This window comes from Lodderomyces beijingensis (assembly GCF_963989305.1).
Source record: "Lodderomyces beijingensis strain CBS 14171 genome assembly, chromosome: 6".
NCBI lineage: Eukaryota > Fungi > Ascomycota > Pichiomycetes > Serinales > Debaryomycetaceae > Lodderomyces > Lodderomyces beijingensis.
In genome coordinates, this window is record NC_089975.1 from 939,480 (window position 1) to 956,863 (window position 17,384).

A 17,384-nucleotide genomic window follows, 5' to 3' on the forward strand; every position below is an offset into this window, starting at 1 on the left:
CAGCCAAATTTGCAGCCACAAACTAATAGCGAAAAACACCGTCCTTCTACAAGCTCATACGCCAAACTTGTGAAATAAAAGTTATTAAAAAGGATTAAAAACTACTAGCAGAAGACTAAAAAAGCTGCTATATAAAAGAAAACAAAACTGGGGAAAACCAAAACGAAAATGGAGAAGAATTTTGACAAACCTCTACGCTAGACAACAACAACAACAATAGCACCCATCCTAATTGTGATTAATAGTTGACCATGTCCATCGCTGCAATTGTGAAATTAAAAATTCAAAAACCGATAACAAAGTTAAAAAAAAAAAAAACCAAGCAAAGAATCAACAAGCGAAAAAGTCAAACGGCTGAAAATTAAAAAGTAAAAAAAGGGAAGCCAAGGGGGATGTGTCGGTGGTTTCACTCCTAGATGAGAACCGCCAAAGCCAAGAGTGCAGCAAGTGCGGACACTGCATGTCTTGTTGAGCCAGCAGTGATTTGAGGCGCAATTGCAGCTGGATGTGCTTCAGGTGCGGGTGGCGCTTCAGGTGCGGGTGGCGCTTCTGGGGCAGGTGGTGCAGGAGGTGCGGGTGGTGGTGGCACTCCAGTTGGAGCGACTGCTGATGGTGCGGGAGGTGCAGGTGATGCAGATGGTGCAGGAGGTGCGGGAGGTGCAGGAGGTGCGGGAGGTGCGGGTGGTGGTGGCACTCCAGTTGGAGCGACTGCTGATGGTGCGGGAGGTGCAGGTGATGCAGATGGTGCAGGAGGTGCGGGAGGTGCAGGTGGTGCTGATGGTGCAGGAGGTGCGGGAGGTGCAGGTGGTGGTGGCACTTCAGTCGGAGCGACTGCAGGTGGTGCGGGAGGTGATGATGGTGGTGGTGGTGCAGGAGGAGCTGGTGGTGGAGGAGGAGGTCCTGGTGGTGCAGGTCCAGGGGGAGGAGGACCAGGTGGAGGAGATGGATGAACGGTTGGGAGTGCAGTTGTCTTTGCGGGCTTGGAAGGTGTCTCTGGTGGTTTAGGAGCCGAAGTCTCTTTAGCAGCTTTCTGAGGTATCTCACTGCTGGTCACCGTTCTGGTCATTTCAATAGTTGTGGTCAGGTTTCTTGGTATGATAGGGCGTGGAGGAGTTGGAAGCACGGGCAAAGTTGGGGAAGGACGTGGAGGCTGCGTAGGCTTTGCTTCTTTGGAGGTAGGCACTGTTGGTTGAACTGTTGGACTTATAGTTGGAGTTGGAGCCGTAGTCGTGGTTGGACTTATAGTTGGAGTTGTGACAGTGGGCGTGGTTGTCTTTGGTGCTTTCGAAGTAGGCACTGTTGGTTGAACTGTTGGACTTGGACTTGTAGTTGGAGTTGGAGTCGTAGTCGTAGTTGGACTTGGACTTGTAGTAGGAGTTGGAGTCGTAGTCGTGGTTGGACTTATAGTTGGAGTTGTGACGGTGGGCGTGGTTGTCTTTGGTGCTTTCGAAGTAGGCACTGTTGGTTGAACTGTTGGACTTGTAGTTGGAGTTGGAGTCGGAGTCGTGGTTGGAGTTGTGACGGTGGGCGTGGTTGTCTTTTTGGGGCTCGTCTTTGGTGCTTTCGAAGTAGGCACTGTTGGTTGAACTGTTGGACTTGTAGTTGGAGTTGGAGTTGGAGTCGTGGTTGGAGTTGGGACGGTGGGCGTGGTTGTCTTTTTGGGGCTCGTCTTTGGTGCTTTCGAAGTAGGCATCGTTGGTTGAACTGTTGGCGTTGTTTCCTTAGTAGGTGTACTCTTTGGACTTCTAGTAGCTTTTGCACTAGTGGTCTTGGGAACCAGCGTTTCTTCCTGGCTTGTTTTTGGAGCACTAGTAAAAGTTGGCAACACCAGAGTAATGGTGGTCAAAGTCGTTGGAGTAGCGGGGCGGCTACGCTTTGGTTCCTCTGAAGTGGTTGGTACTGGAGCAACGGTTGACTTTTTCGACTCTTTTGAGCTGATCAGAGACAGCAAAACAATTGAAGTCGGTTCAAGGGAAGTTTTGGGCTCCTTGACAGAAGTGGGCAAAACAGTCGAGATGGGCTTCTGCTTCTGGCTTGAAGCCGGAGCCTTGCTTGGTTTCTGGAACAACTTCTCGAGAATGGCGCCCTGAGCCGAGCCGCTGACTAGGGCTACAAGAAGTAACTTTGAAAGTAGCATTGTCTGAAAGCAAAAAAAAACAGTAACACGAAATGTAAAAGCGAGTGTAAAATGCTACTTGCTGGTGGAGTAAGGGACAAACCTCGAGCACAGCTAGAACTTGGATGGATGATGGGGTTTTCAGCGGGTATTTATAATGCGTTCTTTTTTTGGATGGAGGGAGTTGCATCAGTTATATTTTTAGCATCCTTGAGGGCAGAAAGGGGGTAGCACAAGTTCTTCCTCTTTATGCAAGTGTCCCATTTCGAGAGGGCGAAGCTCAAAGACGTACATCAAGGACTTGGAGCTGGTGATGTCAAAGCAAGTGGATGTGAGTAAAGAAATGTGGGTGGAATTGATATTTCGCAGAGAGTGGGTTTAAGCGGTATTTTGTTGCAACTGGGAATACAAAAAAAAAAACCACACAAGAGAGGGAGGGGGTTTGCAACAGCCGTGCGGTCTAAATAGATGTTCATAGCAGATTGGATTTCAAACTAGCAGCATTCTATATGTGGGGCTATATACTGGCTTGCTGCTGCCTGGATGGATCTTTTCATTTTCATCTTCAAATGGGGGTTGCATAAAAAAATAGGTTCATGAAGCTCACTTTCCATGAACCCAACAAAAATGCAAGTTGGTGTGAATAAAAAACCCGATAACAATGATCCAAATTGTCCAAATGAAGTCCGTTTTCATCAGTTGTTATCCAGACGTGCTGGTAACTGCGTTTCACCTATGGAGGGGGAGGAGGACAAAACACGGCCACTCCACGAAGAATAACTTTACTTTTCGAATTCTACCGATATTATTGAAAACCAATCGCCTGTGTGAAAAAAAAAAAATGGGAAGCTCCAAGCCTGCGTGCCGCCTTCTCCCCTGGAAAGGGAAGAGCCTGTCTTGTGCTATTCCTTCTTTAAATGAAAGATTGATTATTGAAGTGGAAGAAATTGTTGATCTTTTCTATACATCAACTGGTGGTGACAGGTCTGTCGATGCAGGCGCAGACCTTTTGCGCTGTTATTCCAACCAAAAATCAGGGAAATACTCTACATCAAACGTAGTTATGTTTCCCTAGCTTCCACCAGTTAGTGGGCAAGTCCCAGAAAGAATTGATATATACATAGACTCTAGTGTCTTCAGGGAGGGGTCACGGGCGACTCATGTGCTTAATTGAAGGGTAGGGGGGTTACGAAGGATCTGGAGGTGGTTTCGGTTCCTGCGTTCCCCCTCAAAGAAGAAGCAGTACTAGGCATAGCATTGCTACGCGTTCAAACAAACATTGAGGGGTAATCTTGCATTTCTCGAAAGACAGGCACGCTTGGGGTGATAGGGGCGGGGGTCCACTTCGTACATGAACTGGTTTACCTTTGGCCAGTTGAGAACTTGCGTCACAGCAGTTGAGCTGAGTTGGCTAAAGAGTTCAATAATTTCGAGGCCAAAAATAGCTTTCGGAAAGAACAACAACAGCAGCAGCAGCGGCAGCAGCAGCAGGGTAATAACGATAACTCTAATAAATATATATTTATTGATATTCAAAAACCCTCGAAATAAAGCAAGCAAACAAAAAGACAAGTTCACGTCAGGATACATCAACCAAGGTGCTATCATTATCTCTATATTTATCTTCACCTTGCATGTAAGTTCTCAAAACCGAAACCCAGAGGCCGATTGTGGCAGCTCCTTTCGGATTAGTCTTTGGACCTCGACGGCTTACAATGCCATCATGCGCATTCCAGACATCCAAAAACACGGGTACTTTGATCCACTTGATCTTGTTCAAGTTTTCCATCATGTATCTCTTGTCGTTGCTTAACGGGAGTTCGACTCTTTTTTCAAAAAGTTTGGAGTCAGTGTAGTTTTCTAGCGTGGGGATATGCTCGACAATGACCTTATCGTTTAACTCGTAGTCCATGTCAACTAGCTTTGAGGTGGAGATTTTCTTTCCCGACAATATATCCTTTTTCATTTTTGGACCCATGCTGTTGCCCACTTTGAAATCGCCATTCTCCTGCCCCTCGAGCTGTGACTCGGGAACTGATACTCTGCCGGAGAAAGAGGAAGAGTCATCTGCATCTGCATCTACATCTTCATCATCTTCATCATCTTCATCATCATCATCTTCTTCTTCTTCTTCTTCTTCTTCTTCTTCGTTAGCTCGGGAATCCTGGCTCTTGTTTCTATCGGCAAACCTCTCTTCGGCATAAAGCATGCCTTCCATTGTTCCCTCGGTGATGTGTGAAGTGTCGCCTTTGAAGCTTTCATGATTTTCAACCTGGCTCCTCTTTTCCCTCAGTTTCCGACTAGCCTTGAGATCTTCCGGGTCAATGGGCGAGTTTTCGTAAACGTATTCCAACACTCGTTTCCAATGGTGTTTGACATTTGGCAACTTGTGGATCTTGACCTTGACAAAGCTGTAGATGGACACCGTTATGCTCGTGGAGAAGATAAATGGGATCCAGACGGGCACAAACAAGGAGGTCAACAAGATAATCACCAATATCTTCAAATACTTGTTTTTCCTTATAAGTGGGGTCTCCTCTTGGATGTTGCCTTTGAAAAGGCGTGATTCGTGCAAGGGCACCACGTGAGACCTGTTCAAATCGATAAATTTCGGCCTCACCAACTTCCCCGCGATCCTCGTGTGCGGCAATTTTTTCAAATACTTGATCTTTACTTTATCCAAGTCTTCGAATGGGGAATACAGGGTGATGAAGGAGGTGTAGAACGCCACGGTTCTGTCATTCTTGACATTAGCGAGCAAGATGTGACGTTTGAACTTGCTGAGACCTTGCAAGAATTTCTTGTCAGGGTCGGCAAGCTGGACTAGCAATTTTTCGTGGTCGGCAAGAAACAATTGCCCTCCGCTTTTCCCAAACAAATAGGGCCCCACATGGTTGGCGATGCCATCAAAGACATTTTTTTTGAAAAACTCTATCCCCAAGTGAGGTGTAGCAAAAGTGGTGAAAAATACAGGCTCGACTTGTTCGAAAAAGCCAATTTCGTTTAGCAAGCCAATTACATATCGCGAAATCAATCCACCTAAGCTATAGCCAATGAAACTGATTCGTTTCACAACCAAGTGGTTTTTCTCTTTCAAGGACTCGATCTCGTAAAAGATTTCCTGGATGATCTTGCGCGAATTGAGGTCCAATCCGTCGTAGGTCTTCCAAAACCTGAAACAGGCTGGTTTCAACGTGGAGATTTTATCTGGGGTGATTTCCGACGTGATTGAGTCTTTCAAAAAGCTTTCGATTGTTTGCATGTGACTTGGCGAGCCCCAGAGTCCATGTATAAGTACAAACAAATGTGTCGGTTTTTCTCCGGGGACGGTAGTTGACATGTCAAATCCGCTCTATTCTTATTTCTAGTAGTAGCTGTGCCAGTGGTTGTAGCAGTGGTACTTACTGGACCAAAGCAATCTTCATTACAAGTTGTATTGGAAAGTCTATATTCGTCAAAACTGGAGAAGACAGAGGTCCAATCTTAAAAAAAAAAAAAAATCCATGGTATATGCGCAGATAGATATCCAGATATACAGATGCCGATAGATATATATCATACCCATGTGTCTGCGTGTGTTGTATCGGCGAGCGCCGGTAACCGTTTTGTTTTCTTCTCAATGCAAAGAATGCAAACAGCTAGCGGGCCTTTCCTTTAAAAATACGCCGGAGAATACGAGCATCATATGCGAATCTTATACGGATAAGGAGAAGCAGTACAGAGGGAGAGGTGGCAAGGGATCGCGAGACATCCGGAATGGCACGTACTTTATCTTCCTCGGTAACTCGCTAACCAATAATAGCTCTCACCGGCTCTTGGCTGATAGTCCTTATCTCGTACCAACCAGTTGGTTTGACTGAGATCCCGGTAAGAAAATAAAACGGAGCAAAGAAACACTCACGCCAGCAAAAGAAGTGCCTCGTAATTACTTCATTAAACCCCCCCCCCCCTTCTTTTTGGTATCAGTGGTTCAGTTCGGCTTATCTTCGACAAGTGTCATTGTCGCGTTGGGGAGGAAAAAATATGCGACACTACACGTGATATGCACGTGATACGCACGTGCATGTACACGTGATGCGAACCAACTTTTTTTTTTCGAGACATGCCGGTGGAAACGCAAGTGGCTGGCAAGTGGTGGTGTAAAAACGTCGTAGTAGACATCCTTCCCCTTTGCCCTCTCCCGCAACGCTAGATAGAGAGTCATATATCTTGCATCAATGGCATTCTGGAATAGCACCCGCAAAGCAGCAGAAGACTCAGCCTCGGCGACCGAGCCGGCAATTTCAACTCAGGCGCAGAAGATCACTGCGGAGTTGAAACAGCAGATAAGCCAGGAGTTGGCCGCCGCTAACGCTACTGAGTTGGTGAGAACTATAACGGAGAATTGTTTTGACAAATGCGTTGAAACACCAAAGGGGTTTCTTGACGCCGAGGAGAACTCATGCATTGCTCAGTGTCGAGAAAAGTACATGCGGTCCTGGAATGTCATTTCCAGAGCTTATATCGCTAGAATCCAGGAACAGCTGCAGTTTGGAAGGTGAGTGGACAACAATTACTTGAGGGATTGCTCAAGAGGAATACCGGGTCGCCAGGAGACAAGTTGGTAAAATCAAAAGACGAAAAAAAAAAACCCCTCAAAAAAAACCAACGAATCTAGGAACTGCATTGTAATAGAAGCCTTGTATATATGTATATAAAAAGAGACAGCGAGAGAACATGGCCCTGTGTATGTCAACTTGGATAGATCCTGTTGATGTCTGATCCTTTGGATGCTCTCTACATTTCACGGTCCCGGTGGGTTGCTACCAGTTGTTGATACCCGACGCTGGAGTCGTAGTGGCGAACAAAACTTTAGCAGCACAATTACACCCACACCAACCAACAAACCAGCCTGGTAGGTAAGTAAGTAGGTAAGTAGCGAAAGCAATGTCGGGTCAAACAACGGTGGCATCGGAATACTCCGCGGAAATACACTCGGTGCCAATTGAACACCGATTCAACCCTTATTCGGATAATGGGGGGACCGTGCTTGGCATAGCAGGAGAGGACTTTGCCGTGTTGGCAGGCGATACTAGACAAGTCGAAGGATACTCGATACAATCCAGATACGAGCCAAGGGTCCACAATGTGGGGGACAACATCTTGATGACGGCAAACGGGTTTGCGGCCGACGGGGTGGCCTTGATAGATCGGTTCAAGCAAGCGTTCAAATGGTACAAGTTTGACAATGAGAACAGAAAATTGGAAATCAGGAGTGCTGCTAGATATATCCAGCATTTGCTTTACGGCAAGAGGTTCTTCCCCTTTTACGTCAGTACGTTGATTGCCGGCTTGGACGAAGAAGGCAAAGGTGCGGTGTATTCGTACGACCCAGTGGGAAGCTACGAACGAGAACAGTGTAGAGCTGGTGGTGCCGCGGCAAGCTTGATCATGCCGTTTTTGGATAACCAGGTCAATTTCAAGAACCAATATGTACCGGGTACCGACGGTAAAGAGAAGAAACCCATGAAGTACTTGACTTTGGAAGAAGTCATCGAGTTGGTCCGAGACGCTTTCACCTCGGCCGGAGAGAGGCACATCTACGTGGGCGACGGTCTTGAAATCATGATTGTTACAAAGGATGGCGTCAGGACCGAATACTACCCACTAAAGAGAGATTAAAGGTTAAGAAAGAATTGAAACTATTATTGAAAAAAAAAAAAAAAAAAAAAAGAAAAACTTCAGATCAACTTCTAGATATACACAGACACAGACCCAGAGATAACCTCACGCAGCATACACGAACCACTAGCGAGCCATAGTATTGTATCCCTTGGCACTTTCTCCTCTTGCTTCAGCAACTCTCTCTTATACTGGCAATTCAAACTTCTTGCCCTTCATAACCTTAGTATAGTAGATGTAAAAGAAATCAGAATAAATGGCCGTTTGCAACAATCCACTCAACACCGAGACATAGTCGAAATGGTTCTCGGCAAAATACCTATAGATCCAATTGGGGATGTACAACGCACGATATAACCCCAACGCGAAAATATAGTGGGTGGTGATGTTTTCAGCTTCGCCCGTGCGTTGCAAGATGAACATCTGCGGCAAGATGGCCACGGCCTCAAGCCACAAACTGAAACTCCAAATGATCTCTCCCGGGGTGTACTTGTGCGTAAAGATCAAGCTCGCTAGCGCAGCACCGCCAATCAAGTATCTCACGGGGAAAGTGTCCACGTGATTCGTGATAGTCTTGGGATACTTGTACACCATGACGTAGACGGTGTATATCGAGCTCGCGATAAAGATAATCTTGAGCAAGCTGTTGTATACCGAGTAAAACTTGGTGAACAAGTTCAAGTATCGCGTCAAGAACACCAACACGTATAGCGCTTGCGTCTTGAGCGAAAGCCCATTTATGGATCTGTTGGTTTCGATTGCGTATAATAGTATGAAGATGCTTGCCAAGTGGGACAAGTCGCCTAGAAATCTGAAAATGTTCATGGCTCGGCTCTTCTTCTACTTCTTATTTTACTGAGTACTGGAGGAATCGCTGCTAGCTCGGGTTTAGCAGGTGGTGGTGGTGGTGGTGGTGTTATTGGTCTTGTTGGTGGTTGGTTCATGCTGAGGTTTTTTTTCAACACGTCAACGCATCAACTACTTTTTGCGGGGAGTATATGCAGGATGGTAACCAGGGGATTTCCATTCTCCACAGTTTTAGCAAAAACATCACGAGTTGACCACTCACCATCCATGATGCCCCATTCCAGGGGAAGGGAGGGGGAAAAGGGGGGGGGGGGGGGAGGAGAGATTGCGTCCTGGAGTTGAGAATGCTAGAGTAACGTTAAAAACGAAAAGTCGGTTACAATTCTATATGCTCTAGTTCAAAATCGTCGTCGTCATTAGTGTTTTCACCATCCTTTTTCCCCGTAGTGATCCCCCGCGAATTCTCATCAAAGCTGACCCAGGAAGAACCAGCAGAGTCTACTGCTTCAATGAATTTCCTGATTCGTATTTCGTTCAAATCGCCAAAGTTTCTATCCCGCGAGTCGGTATTGAGCCGCCTGAACGAGTTTCCTCGAACGTATACGGCACTCGGGAACTTGCCAGCTCCAAATTGCGAAGGCACGCTGAAATCGGTCATTTCATCCACGTTCAACACGTAGAAGTCTATTGGTGCAAACTGCGATGCAACACGTTGGATGAAATGTGATGGATAGTGAGAATCTTTCCAGTCGTGAAAGTACGACATGGTAAAGATGATCAAACTATCTCTGCTACTGGTCAAAATCGAGCTCACATTGGCGAATGGCTGAATTCGCGAGGCAATGTTGGAGTAATTGGGCTCGATTTGGGTGTGCCGGGTGATGAATTTGGATAGTTGCTCAATCTCTCTCTTGTCTTCAAATGTCCATATTCTGTTACTCGACGAGTCTAGAAGTTTGATAGTCGGGTAATGTTTGATACTCAACAATTTGCTCAATTTCTTATTCTCCTTTGCATTCGTCGATACAAACTGCAAGTTGGCATTACCTCCAGTACCTTCTTCTTCCTCTTCGCCTCTGCCTCCACCGCCGCCACCACCACTTCCATTAAACAACAATTTTAAATTTTCATAAATTGGTTCAAACCGGTGACAGTAGCCACAAGAGTCCGAATAAAAGTAAATGACCGAGTATCGCACTCGGGCTAGACTTTCCTTAAAATCTCCATCATGAATCTGTGCCGTGGATGCTGGTGGCGAGCTGTTGTGGCACAAGAAAGCGGGGAATTGTAGAAGCCAAAACAGTAGTATTATATGCCAGATCCTCATCGATTACCGCAAATGTTCCGAAAATCCTGCAAGAGAACTTATAACTCGATGTCAATGACTCCCTGTGGTATCACCACCATTCCAACAACTACTACGAAATCTGGCGGGTCCAAGAACAAAACGGTTCGTGACGGCCGAGGCAACAACCAAAAAAAGAAAATTACAAGCCGCACGTATTACCACTTTTGGAACAACCAAAAAGAATAAGCCGCACGTACTACCATTTTTGGAACAACCAAAAAGTTCAAGCCGCACGTATCTCCATTTTTGAACAAGCCGCACGTATTTCTCCTTTTGCAACAACGGACCAGAAATCCAATTTTTTAAATTTCTTTTTTTTTCTTTTTTGCAGCCATAAAAATAACCAACCAGCAGAACCAGCCAGCACTCCAAACTCGAAAAATACCAATAGTGGAGCAGTCTATGCACACGCGCCGGCGGTGGGTAGAGAAGGCATGCAATCGAACCCCAAACGAGTCAACGAAGCAAGCTGCGCTGTACCAACTCCCACAAGCACGCAAGATCGCAATCATTGATTCACATGAATCATGGACAAACAAAAAGCAAGAAGCAAAACGCATATATAAGAATGATGTGATCTGACAACACGCATAATCACAACCCACCACCCGTCTTTTTTCTTCCAAACTTCTTCCTTCCTTTTACATTTTTATTTGCCATCAACATTTCCCAACATGAAACCAACATTAACTTTAGTCGCTCTTTTCACGTCATCTTTGGTCCAAGCTGCATCGGAAGCTTTGACAATTAAGTCGACCACGATATCGTCATATTGTCCACCCTACGCCAACTCCACCGTTCCAGCTGCCGCTATCACCAGTACTGCAAGTCGGGCGCCGGTTGTATCATCTTACGAATACGAGACGGAGTACGAGAGCAACTACGTGGAAGAAACGCTTACCGAATGCGACAGCTTTGGTGGCTGTCACGTCACGACGCATTTGGAACGTGAAACCACCGTGACTACCTCCGTCAACGGTATACTTACCGTGTACACTACTCTAGTGCCCGTTGAGACCGGCACCCAGGAATGGGACGACTCGCAAGAAGAAGAAACTGAGCTTTACAATACGACACTTACCCTTACGACATGTTCAGAAGGCCAATGTTCATTGACGGCTGTGGTCACGGGCGTTTCGGTTTACACTTCCGATTTGACGGTTTATACCACTTTTATCCCAGTTCACACTGAGATTGTCACAGCTAGCACCGGCGCAGTTGCCGCTGGTGCAGTCTCGGCAACTTCCTCCTCCACTGCCACCACCGCCACATCCGCGCCTTCATCTTCAGCTGTTGGCGAATCGCCGCTTGAGTCATCGACGGTAACGGCATACGCAACCACCGTGCTCACTGTTGTATCATGCAACGACGACGCTTGCAACTCACAGATTATCACTACCGGGTTGGGCATCGTGAGCGATGTTCATACGGTGTACACTACTTATTGTCCATTGACTGATTTACCTTCATCTTCAGTAACAAAAGCAGCAGCTCCAGCAACTTCAGCAACTCCAGCTCCAGCTCCAACTACCACCACCATCACCACCATTACAACAGCGCCAACTCCAGCGTCAACTAAACCCAAGACCGTCAATGTGTTCACCAACAATATAGTCACCGAAACTCCAACTACCGCTGCTACTACACAGGCACCAAAGATTGTGTCTAGTTCCTCGTCAGCTCCAAGTTTGGCTATACAAGGACAAGAATCCACCTCTGATGCGGGAGATGGTATCTATGGAGTTCAAACTTATGACGGTGCAGGTTCTCCCGCGGCAGTTTCAAGTATGTTCGGCGTGCTCATTTCGGTTCTCTTGTGCTTAGCTTAGAGAGGCGAGACGTTGTACCATTAGTTGTTTTCCTTTCCAATTCTATTTCTTTAATTTATGTTCTGTATAGTTCTTCTTTCCTTGATATCACATCGATTTTTTTTAAATTTGTTTTGCTGCTTTAGCACCATTGAAAAATCGAAAAATAATTACATCTATTACTTAGTTTACTATAGATCTTCTAAAGAGTATTCACATTCGATTATATCTTTCCAGAGTTCCAGCGTGACACCTTTATTGCTGATCTTGTGTGCCAACGTTTGTTGTCTATCAAGATTCAACTTGGCAAACTCTTTGATCAAATTGTAGTCCAAGATTGGCTTGGTGTTGGTTTCACTGTCGTGGATAGTCAATGCTCCACCAAATCGGTTGAGTCTAGGGTTGAGGCCACAGAAATGGTACTGTTTGTCTGATACTTGTTGTTGCAAGATGTACAATCTTCGATACGTCAATTCGTTAACGGGGAACATGTTATACATGGACCCATCAATCATTGATCCAAAGATTTGGTAGTTGCCCGTTTCGCCCTTTGGCACTGTTCGGAGACACGTTGTCGCCGCGTGCGTTTCAAAAGACGCCTTGTTGAGCAAGATTGTGCCATTGATGGACTTGGGATCGTCGGGGTCGTACTGCAAGATGTGTAGGCAGTTGTTGTTGTCAGCCACGAGGATATAGATTTCTTCATTCTTGACTATGAAATCAGCATGTTCAACGTCGAGATGCTGACGATCTTTGCCGAGCATCACCACCCGAAACGGCTCAGCTTCAAATCCAACTAGCCAGATGCTCTTGAGCGGGTCGCCCAAGAGCATCAAGTTGCCAAAGCTCTTTGCCTCGGAAATGTAAACCGAAGTGTCCAAAAATGCAACGGGGACAACCCCGTCATCTTCAATATCCCGAACAATTACTTTTTGGCCCTGTCCAACAACTAGTCTCCCGCTCAAATCGCAAATCGCCGTGACGGCACCGCGCGACTCTTCTTGAAACACTTCCTTGAATTTGTGATTGGTTTCAGGCTTACCCGGTTCTGGGATAATATCAATGATTTCATAAATCTTGAATGATCCATTAGCGGCAAGATCTTCCATCCGGATTTTACCTGTGCCAATAACGATATACTCACGTTTGATTTTGAATTTCTTGTTTATGCCTGCACTGCCCAGTCCAACGTCGAGCACCATTGATTTGATCGTCATTCCAATTTCATTATCATGTAGATCAAACGAGTCGATAACCTTCCAATTGAGTGTTGATATCAATTTGATTGAACCCTTGAATGATTGCGCTGGTGGTTTATCTCTATGGACATTGGCAATCACTTCTCCTTCTTCATCTACACAATCATACGGTATCTCCTTGTAGGTTGAAGCCACCAATGTGTCCGATTGCTCATGATAGGCCAACGACTTGATCAGCTCTCCAATGTGCACGCGTTTAATAGGGAGATTGAATTCGTAATTGTACTCGAGTGACAATTCGCAAATACGAGCATTCTTGTCGTTATCGAGGAAAATCAACCCATTTTTAATCTTGGAATCAGAAAACGCCGAAATCGACACTGCAGGCACTTTGGAGAACTGGAAAATCCTGGGGATCGAATGCGAACACTTCATAATGAGGAAAGGGATCACTCCAGTGAGGAAAATACAAGTGTAACCGTTCAAATTGGGGAAATACACTAGTCGTCTCTCAACAGAGGTGCCCACTGAAAATGCATTTTCTGGCGCACCTGTGAGCTTCAAATCGTGATCCTTTTTGAGGACATAGTTTTCGCCATCAAAGAATAACTTGTACATGAAAACTTCACCGCTGATTGTTAAAATCGTCAAGTACTCTTCTTTGTGGTCCTTGTCACCGATTTCATTGAGAATCACTTGCTTAATGAATGGGTCTGGCGGTTGTTGCTCAATGTTGAAAAAACTCAAGTTGAGTAAATCGGTAAACTTGCTGACGTGGTTTAATTGGAAACATTTTTCATTATGGTGTCTGTTGAATGCCACGATTCTATTGTCACCAGTAACAAGCACAAATATTTTCTGCTTGGCCTGTTTGGGTGCCTCAGCCACTGGAGTACTAATGGTGGTGACTGAGCCAAGTCGTCTCTTTTTGGGATTGATCAACAACTCGACATTCTTCAGCACCGCATTCAACAAATGCGAGCTGGCAATATACCCAGTCGTTATGATGGTGTCGTCCAAAATTTTGGGAATGCTAACCTCGGCGTATGTTTCGTTATAGGTGTTGATGGAAAAGATTCTGACATCACCGCTAGCCAAAAAGATCATCAACAATTCGTCACGTAGAGTACTGCTTAAGACTTCATCACCTTTTAGTTCATCATTCAATGATAATCGTTTTTTAAACTTGTTATCATATAATGCAATTTGCTTTGGTGTTATCTGCAAAATATACTTGCCATTGTTCAACTCGTGCATGTTGATTGTCAACTCGTCATTGATGAAATCTTTTGATTTCATCCTGGCATACGATTTCTCGATTTGGAAAATTTCAGACTTGAGATTGACATCATCGGAGGTTATCAAATACTTTTGGTTCAAGTTCCACATCCGATTAACTTGGGAAAAAGTCAATGAGGATGAAATGTTTGGTTGAATCGTTGGAGTAATGATGTTGATCTTGGACTGCTCGTGCGAGCCGGCATTTGTAATTATTGAAACCTCATTATAGCTTGGATTGGGCAAGTTGGATTTGAATTTTTCGCGAGAGCACAAGCCAAGAGTAAAAGAAGAAATTGGACTGTTATTGACAAGCGTATCTTGAAGTACAAATTCAATGTGGGATTTGCTCAAGACTTTTTGTTGTTCTTCTTCTTCTTCTTCCTTATACAAATCGTCCTCATCCGAGTCTTCGCCCGCTTCGCCCAGTTCCCCCTGCTCTTCGTTGTCTTGCTCTGCCTCAACCACTTTCAGAGAAGAATCTCGGTACTTGACCTCGACCAAGGAGCTGTCTCCGTTGAGATTGGACATGAAAAGCAAGTTTTTGTCCAAAACAGCCACTTCGCCCGGTAGTGTGAGTTTGATATCGTTGTACATCTTTGGATCCACCGTTTCGATAAAGATTCGCTTGATGGATTTGCCATCCAACTCGAAATTGACAAAGTAAAACAGGCCCTGCTCCGATATTATCAACACCCGATGATCATCTGGAATAGGTATCACACTGCAGTTTTCAAGTTTCAAACTGAGGTCACTTTGATCCTGATAACTTTTAACCGACGCAGTTGTGAGTGCCGTGAATGGATTGACGGATATACGCTTGATGATTCCGCCATTGTCGACGTGCATCACCTCGTTGCATCCAATCAACAAGCAGCCATTTAACGGCAAGGGCAAGGGAACAACTCGCTCCACTTCATAAGGCAAATTCTCGATTCGGTAAACGGATGACGATGTTTTCAGCACCAAGTCCAAGGCCATCACTTCGAGCTGGATGTTATCTTTTCGTTGAATCAAATTGCCTGCCCACGCATGGGCTCGGTGTGATAGTATGGCAACTGTGGGTTCTCGGTAGTTGTGTAAAAATTGCATATCAATCAAGGTGTCGATGGAGGGGTCCAACACTCCCGCATCCAAAATGAAGCTCGAATCGAAAAACTGGCGCAGTCCAAGCACAGTGCCGTTCTCTTCTTCATTCCTCTTGGCATTTCTCCCATTGGCTTTGCCATGGTCCGTTTTTTTACCATTCTTTTCCTCTTCGTCTTCCTCCTCATCATCATCATCATCGTCGTCGTCGTCGTCATCTAATCCCTCCAAAGGTAAAAAACACAAAAGATTCTTATATCGAAGACATGTAACTGAGTTGTGAGTCGGCTCTACGAGTAGTTCCGAGTACCCCAACTCTTCAATTGTTGAGTTCTGAATACAGTTTTCGTAATAATGCAAGGACACCGTCGAAATGTCATGCAGGAGATGGTTCCATTTCACGATGGAGAATTTAGCATATTTCGTAGATACAATGAGATAATCGAGATCGGGGCTTTCCAACGTTTTGATGGCCTTTAAATCCAAGATGCTGCCTTGGAGTTTAAACTGCCGTACGAGATGTAACCGAAACTGGGGCTTGTTGACAGTCGACAGCTTGAGCTGCACCACATCAAAGACTTGAAGAAGCGAGCCCTTGGCGACGATTAGATTCTTCGCCTTTGCAGATATAAAGTTGCAACCAACGCAGCTCGTTATTCTCGATGGATCGAGGAACTCGTTATACACTTCCATTGGGCTATTTGCAAGAACCTCGTGTGGTTGTCTCTAGATACAGCTTTGACAAGATCCTTTTCGTGAAAGTGGTGCCAAATCTCGATTTTTTTTCTCTACAAGCATTTTTTTCTTCCAGTCCTGTGGTGGTGGATATCGGATTCTACTGGGTACGCTGTTTGAATTGAATTGAAAAGAAGTGGCTAGACACAGACCGCAGCCAAAGAACATTGTCGAATGAAACGTGGAGCAGGTCCTGCGAGGGAAAAGAACGGTAGTGGCGGTGGAGCCACGGGTGGCATTAGCAGCAACAACAACGCGCCGAAGCAGATCAAGAAGTCGGTATCTTTTCGAAGTGACGTGAACGGAGCATTTGCCAATGCCGCTAGTAGCTTGCCCGACCCCCAGGACGTCGTTCCTCAGGTCAAGAGTGATTTGGCGGTTCTACCAGTGCACAATTTGCTAGTGCTCGGCGGGATGTTTTACTTTGGTCTAACCAACAACGTGGAAGGGGTGATGCTCAAAGGATATATCACGAGTTTACCGCTCGAGGCCATCTACAACTACATGGTAATCACCAACTTAAAGAAACGGTCCAAGCACGATAATGTGCCCTTGCTCATACTCTCGAGTATACTAGTGAGTCTCGTTTACGCGGTTCCCTTGTTTTTCATCATCATCTTGCTTGGTGCGCCAGTTTACGGATACACCACCAAGACCATTTTGCTTGCGCTACATTTATCTCAATTGGTCATCGGGCCGCTCGCGTGTTTGTATTCGTTAGATTTCGACAGGTTCAAGATCTTGTTTGAGTTGGAAGACATCTACTACACCATTTTCAGCCACAGCATTTTGTCGCAAGCGTTGTTGACCCTCGGTGGTTGCTGGCTAGGTGTGATACCGATCCCGTTGGACTGGGACAGACCGTGGCAACAATGGCCAATCACGTTGTTGGTTGGTGCGTACTTGGGCGGTGTCGTTGGTGGGTTGGTCACCATGGCTGTGCGTTTGTATGCGCGGCTGAGGACAGTCGATGCATCAGGCTAGTTTGGGGATAGATCCTGCCCACGCAGGAGGGCAGGCGAGGTTTATTTAACATCATCTATAGAAGATTCGTCGAACGAAAACAAAACAAGTAAACATGGTAACAGAAGGGACAACTGGGTTTTTGCTCTCTGTTTTTTTTTTCAATAGGAACTGGGTGGATGTAACGTCTCTCCCTGTAGTTATACGGAAAGTGCCTGGTTCATAGCATCACCAAGTTTCGTTTGAAGTGCAAGAGAGCTTTTAGAGCTGAATCATAGAGTTACCCCGTGCCATGCGAGAGGGTAGGATAGTATACGTTGACGATGCTCCGAAGCGGTTAAGACGACTCGCATCCCCCTTTCTTGAAGCTTGCCCCTTATGCC

At 45.6% G+C, this 17,384-nt stretch overlaps 9 protein-coding genes across 9 annotated transcripts; 4 read left to right on the plus strand and 5 right to left on the minus strand. All coding sequences in view use genetic code 12, as the record gives it.

Annotated features, from left to right (window-relative positions):
• Positions 1-1,067: 1,067 nt before the first annotated feature.
• Positions 1,068-2,137, minus strand: LODBEIA_P51130 (uncharacterized protein; the record flags this gene model as incomplete). Its single annotated transcript, XM_066975410.1, has 2 exons — positions 1,068-1,704; positions 1,827-2,137. The coding sequence occupies 2 exons, from the start codon at positions 2,135-2,137 to the stop codon at positions 1,068-1,070; spliced, it is 948 nt and encodes a 315-aa protein (XP_066832051.1).
• A 1,558-nt stretch (positions 2,138-3,695) lies between these two features.
• Positions 3,696-5,378, minus strand: LODBEIA_P51140 (uncharacterized protein; the record flags this gene model as incomplete). Its single annotated transcript, XM_066975411.1, has 1 exon — positions 3,696-5,378. The coding sequence occupies one exon, from the start codon at positions 5,376-5,378 to the stop codon at positions 3,696-3,698; it is 1,683 nt and encodes a 560-aa protein (XP_066832052.1).
• A 955-nt stretch (positions 5,379-6,333) lies between these two features.
• On the plus strand, positions 6,334-6,657 carry LODBEIA_P51150 (uncharacterized protein; the record flags this gene model as incomplete). The annotated part of the gene is made up of 1 exon (XM_066975412.1): positions 6,334-6,657. The coding sequence occupies one exon, from the start codon at positions 6,334-6,336 to the stop codon at positions 6,655-6,657; it is 324 nt and encodes a 107-aa protein (XP_066832053.1).
• A 385-nt stretch (positions 6,658-7,042) lies between these two features.
• Positions 7,043-7,777, plus strand: LODBEIA_P51160 (uncharacterized protein; the record flags this gene model as incomplete). The annotated part of the gene is made up of 1 exon (XM_066975413.1): positions 7,043-7,777. The coding sequence occupies one exon, from the start codon at positions 7,043-7,045 to the stop codon at positions 7,775-7,777; it is 735 nt and encodes a 244-aa protein (XP_066832054.1).
• A 186-nt stretch (positions 7,778-7,963) lies between these two features.
• On the minus strand, positions 7,964-8,602 carry LODBEIA_P51170 (uncharacterized protein; the record flags this gene model as incomplete). The annotated part of the gene is made up of 1 exon (XM_066975414.1): positions 7,964-8,602. One exon carries the CDS (start codon positions 8,600-8,602, stop codon positions 7,964-7,966), a length of 639 nt encoding a protein of 212 aa, XP_066832055.1.
• A 358-nt stretch (positions 8,603-8,960) lies between these two features.
• LODBEIA_P51180 (uncharacterized protein) lies at positions 8,961-9,911 on the minus strand (the record flags this gene model as incomplete). Its single annotated transcript, XM_066975415.1, has 1 exon — positions 8,961-9,911. The coding sequence occupies one exon, from the start codon at positions 9,909-9,911 to the stop codon at positions 8,961-8,963; it is 951 nt and encodes a 316-aa protein (XP_066832056.1).
• A 695-nt stretch (positions 9,912-10,606) lies between these two features.
• On the plus strand, positions 10,607-11,761 carry LODBEIA_P51190 (uncharacterized protein; the record flags this gene model as incomplete). Its single annotated transcript, XM_066975416.1, has 1 exon — positions 10,607-11,761. The coding sequence occupies one exon, from the start codon at positions 10,607-10,609 to the stop codon at positions 11,759-11,761; it is 1,155 nt and encodes a 384-aa protein (XP_066832057.1).
• A 170-nt stretch (positions 11,762-11,931) lies between these two features.
• On the minus strand, positions 11,932-15,996 carry LODBEIA_P51200 (uncharacterized protein; the record flags this gene model as incomplete). Its single annotated transcript, XM_066975418.1, has 1 exon — positions 11,932-15,996. The coding sequence occupies one exon, from the start codon at positions 15,994-15,996 to the stop codon at positions 11,932-11,934; it is 4,065 nt and encodes a 1,354-aa protein (XP_066832058.1).
• Positions 15,997-16,212: 216 nt separating this feature from the next.
• On the plus strand, positions 16,213-17,022 carry LODBEIA_P51210 (uncharacterized protein; the record flags this gene model as incomplete). Its single annotated transcript, XM_066975419.1, has 1 exon — positions 16,213-17,022. One exon carries the CDS (start codon positions 16,213-16,215, stop codon positions 17,020-17,022), a length of 810 nt encoding a protein of 269 aa, XP_066832059.1.
• Positions 17,023-17,384: the final 362 nt, after the last annotated feature.